Consider the following 5,000-nt stretch of genomic DNA (forward strand, 5'->3'; position numbering starts at 1 on the left):
CGGGTTCGATCCTCCAGTGATTTACCTCCCTGCCTCACATCTCACGGCCTCGGCTTCAACTACTCTCCTTACCGTGAGAGACTTGCCTCTCCTTTCCGCCTTAAATACGGTAACGTACCTTTGAGATATATGTTCTTAGTCGCCCTGATAAAGGGCTTTACTGTATTTAAGGAGTCTAGCCTTTTCTATGTATAGGGATTAATAGATTAGTCTGGCAGCAGACACAGAACCAACATGAACGTAAGATCTTCTTTGATAAGGAACTTACTATAACTCAGCATTATCCCGCTCCCACGCAGCATTGAAAATTAAGAAACCCGTGATAGGCAAAGCTTTGTCAGTTGTGGCAAGCCGCTGGTTTTTTTTTTTTTTTTTTTTTTTACCGACGTTGGGTCGCTTCCCCGCCTGGCCAGGACTCCTCCTGAGTACAAGACTGTATCCCTGGGTTCCCAGCGACCTGAATCAAACGACCTGGCAGTAACCAGGATGAAAGAAATATATCAACAAAGGTTAAGTAAATCTTCGTTAAGTTGAAATGAATAGACGTTTAGCGCTCTCCATCCGGTACTGTGCAGCTGACACTCGACAATTCAAGGAAATTATTACGTCCGGGATTTATGATCTTCTTTTATCGATGAGTTTTCAATTAAAATCGAACCCCCACCCCCACCCACCACCACCCTCCCTCCCACCGCCGCTCTTAATCGCTTGTCTGTGCACGTCGGTCGAGTGCACTATTCTCTGATTAAAATGATCATCTCCTCATCTCCTCTTTCTCCTCTTCTCCTCTTTCTCCTCTTCTCCTTTTTCTCCCCCTCTTCCTCCTCCTCTTCCATTTTCTCCTCCTCTTCCTCTCTCACCTTTACCACCTCCTCCTCCTCTTTCTCCTTTTCCTCTTCCTCCTCCTTTTCCAATTTCTCCTCTTCCTCTTCCAATTTCGTTTCTTTCTCCTCCTTCTTCTCTTTCCCCTTCTCCTCTTCCTCCTCCTACTCTTTCTTTTCTTCCTCTATATTCTTCTCTTTCTTTTCCTCTTCCTCCTCCTCTTCCACTTTCTTCTCCTCTTCCTCCTCTTCCATTTTCTCCTCCTCTTCTTTTTCTTCCTCCTCCTCATCTCCCTATTCCACATCATCCTTTTCTCTCGGTTCCTCTTCTTCCTCCTCCTTTTCCCTCTCCTCTTCTATTTTCTTCTCCTCTTCCTCCTCTTCCTCCTCTTCATCTTCTTCTTCCTCCTCTTCGTCCTGTGTCCAGAAATTACTGTATTATTGTTTTCTGTAGTTGGTCTTACACAACAAAATGTATTGCATTTGTACTTCGCTATTAATCCGTCTGTTTTATTCTGTCATTAGTTAATTGTTTAGGCATCGGCTTATTACAATCTACATATCACCCGAACATTAAGAAAAAATACCAAATATTTATAGAAATATCTTTATATAATTCACCTCAATCTACTCATTCATTACCTTTGCTATTTCAAGGATGTCATTAATGACATATCATGACTTAATAAACTCGAAACATTGTAAGCAGTAACTCACACTCATATCATATTGTGAGTAGTATTTCTTCAACTCACAGTATAACTACAGCTGATTTGCTGTTGACGCAAGTTTCTTTCGTGAAATTTCTTCATAATTATAAATGAATTATACTATAAAACATTGCCTTTGACCCAGGGCAATTGGCGGATGCAGGGATGACCCATCATCCATGAGAAGCTAAGATGGGAGGGGTTTCCTAAAGGGTGGTGGAGGGGAGTGAAATGCGTAGGAATAGGTACGTGCCTCTGACTTGGCTACCTTCCTTGTAAGGGGGAAAACGTTCTTGGCATATATATAGGTATACTATAGAACGTAACGAATAAGGTTTTGTATTATAATTCTATATGTTGACAAATATTACATATTACAGAAGGTATCATCTTATTGTAAATATGAAATTTTAATACTGGGTAAACTTAGAATGTTCCTGTGATCGATATTTCCTTTAAATCAATCTGATATATATATATATATATATATATATATATATATATATATATATATATATATTTTTATATATATGTGTGTGTGTGTGTGTGTGTGTGTGTGTGTGTGTGTGTGTGTGTGTGTGTGTGTGTGTGTGTGTGTGTGTGTGTATGTACATATATATATGTATATGTATAATATATATATACATATATATATTTATATATATATATATATGTGTGTGTGTGTGTGTGTGTACATATATATATATATATATATATATATATATATATATATGTGTATATGTACATGTATTTATGTATATGTATATATATTATATATATATATATATGTGTGTGTGTGTGTGTGTGTGTGTGTGTGTGTGTGTGTGTGTGTGTGTGTGTGTGTGTGTGTGTGTGTGTGTGTGTGTGTGTGTGTGTATGTGTATGTATACAATACATATATACATATACAGTATCTATGATCACGTTTTAACACATATCGCTTCTTCCTACTGCCCTCTTTAGATCTCTCCTTTAACCCCTTCACCATTCCACCTCTACGGAACGATACTGTCCTTAAGGATAGAAACGCTAGTTTTCGCCGATGAAAGCCCCGTTCTGACACTGTTCCTTCTTCTGCGCCTTCTGCAGGGTGGTTGTCCTCGGGTCGGTCCAGGACGGGACCCTGGTGACAGTGCGCGCCGGCAACGACGAAAACTGCTGCGCCGAGATCCGGAACAACTCGGCCGTGATGAAGAACCAGGTGGCCAAGTTCAACGATCTCCGCTTCGTCGGGAGGTCAGGCAGAGGTAAGACCTTTCAGAAGATGTTTGAAGTTGGATTGGGAAAGGTGGTTGGGATACACAGGTTGGGTAAGGAACGCTAATTTACTTACTCTCGACTTCTTCCCTCAAAAGGAATACAAAGGAGACACAAACAGTAACAGACCTGTTGGTCTTTATGAGGAAGTCTATATTGTATGGACTTTGGTGACAGCCCCTACAGACCAGAGGCACGCAGCATTCTTTTAGGGGTGGAGCCTAATCTCTACTCAAAGAAAAATGCTGACGAATTTCAATTTCTATTACCCCTCCTTTCTTGCTGCCTTGTTTATGTTTCCCCCTCCTCGGTCCTATATCCTCCTCATGAATAGAATCGTTGGTTATTGTCGACAATATACTGATACTGTCCCTCCCTTCCTTCCTCCCTTCTTCCCTCATTCTCCCCTTCCTTCCATCTTTTCTTTTTTCCCTCCCTCCGTCCCCCTTTCTTCCTTTCTTCTTTCCCTCCCTCCCTCCCTCCCTCCTTCCCTCATTCTCCCTTTCCTTCCATCTTTTCCTTTTTCCCTCCCTCCCTCCGTTCCCCTTTCTTCCTTTCTTCTTTCCCTCCCTCCCTCCCTCCCTCCTTCCCTCATTCTCCCTTTCCTTCCATCTTTTCCTTTTTCCCTCTCTCCCTCTGTCCCCCTTTCTTCATTTCTTCTTTCCCTCCCTCCCTCCCTCCTTCCCTCATTCTCCCTTTCCTTCCATATTTTCCTTTTATCCCTCCCTCCCTCCGTTCCCCTTTCTTCCTTTCTTCTTTCCCTCCCTCCCTCCCTCCTTCCATGTTTTCCTTTTCTCCCTTCCTCCCTCCCTCCGTTCCCCTTTCTTCCTTTCTTTCCCTCCCTCCCTCCCTCCTTCCCTCATTCTCCCTTTCCTTCCATCTTTTCCTTTTTCCCTCCCTTCCTCTGTCACCCTTTCTTCCTTTCTTCTTTCCCTCCCTCCCTCCCTCCTTCCCTCATTCTCCCATTCCTTCCATCTTTTCCTTTTATCCCTCCCTCCCTCCGTCCCCCTTTCTTCTTTTCTTCTTTCCCTCCCTCCCTCCCTCCCTTATTTCATCTTTCTTCTCACCCTTTGCTGACTGACCCACCTCTGTCTTTTCCTCCCCCCACCAGGAAAGAGCTTCACGCTGACCATCACCATCTCAACTGTGCCTCCTCAGGTGGCCACCTACACGAAAGCCATCAAGGTGACCGTGGATGGGCCACGGGAACCCCGGTCCAAAGCTCGAGAGTACGGTAAGTCTCGTCCAAGCCTTTGTCATGTTGTTCCTCAAGATATCCGAAGCATTTTTCAGTCTCCAGTTCCTCATAATCCACGAAGAGTTTCTTAGTCTCTATCTATCTATTTACATACCAAGGGCCTCTTCTCCGTGTTTACCTCTCATCTTTGATCTTCTTGAATCTACCTTTATATGAAAGGTATATTTTCCCCCTTTATAAGGGAAGTAGCCAAACAAGACACGCAACCACTCCTACTCATTCCATCCCCATTCAACTTCCATTGTTTCGCTCTTTTCTTAGCTCCTCGAGGATGAAGGGTCATCCCTGTCTCCTGCCCACTGCCCGGGGCAGAAGCAGTGCAGTAAGACATAGTACATCCACAGCAGGGAGAGCCACTTCACTCACACAGCGACCCTCCCTCTTCGTCCCCTTCGGGCTGCGTCAACATATCATCCATACACAAACACTCTTCATATTATTTGCTAAAGGCGTTTAAGGTCTGAATGTTGGAGATTTTCTAGTTTTAGAGGCTTTTACTTGCGGTCAAAGCCATCACATTTTCGAAATAAATCCGAGGACACTTTTTTTTTTTTTTTTTTTTTTTTTTTTTTTTTTTTTTTTTTTTTTTTTTTTTTTTTTTTTTTTTTTTTGCTATGTGCTAATATCAAAGACAGTTTTCAATTATAGTTTTTTCTAGACTTTACGCATTGTGTCTATGATCCTTTTGCATTACTTTATATATAGTTTTCATTTACCGGCGTTATCGTTAACATATTTTTGTTGTTATAATACTTTGATTATTACCATTATTTTCATCGTCACTTTCATTGCTGTTCTTATCTATCAAATCACTTTGTTCTTATTCTTATCTTGATGTCTACATTTCTGAATAATAGCATTATTTTTATTTTCCATTCATTACATTATAGTTGCTATTTTTAATAAATTGTTATTATCAATTAGTGTTACCATTATTATTATCATTATTACTAA

General features: G+C 41.4%; 1 protein-coding gene across 1 annotated transcript in view; it reads left to right on the plus strand.

Annotated features, from left to right (window-relative positions):
* LOC143018020 (runt-related transcription factor 2-like) overlaps positions 1-4,564 on the plus strand; it is a 37,552-nt gene extending 32,988 nt beyond the window's left edge. Inside the window, exons 2-3 of the mRNA XM_076173057.1 lie at positions 2,621-2,778; positions 3,900-4,564. Of these exons, the coding sequence (XP_076029172.1) occupies positions 2,621-2,778; positions 3,900-4,117 (376 nt within the window). The 3' untranslated portion in view covers positions 4,118-4,564. The remainder of the gene's footprint in view (positions 1-2,620; positions 2,779-3,899) is intronic.
* The last annotated feature ends 436 nt before the right edge of the window (positions 4,565-5,000 follow it).

This window comes from Oratosquilla oratoria, chromosome 33 (assembly GCF_046742065.1).
Source record: "Oratosquilla oratoria isolate Oo_2021 chromosome 33, ASM4674206v1, whole genome shotgun sequence".
NCBI lineage: Eukaryota > Metazoa > Arthropoda > Malacostraca > Stomatopoda > Squillidae > Oratosquilla > Oratosquilla oratoria.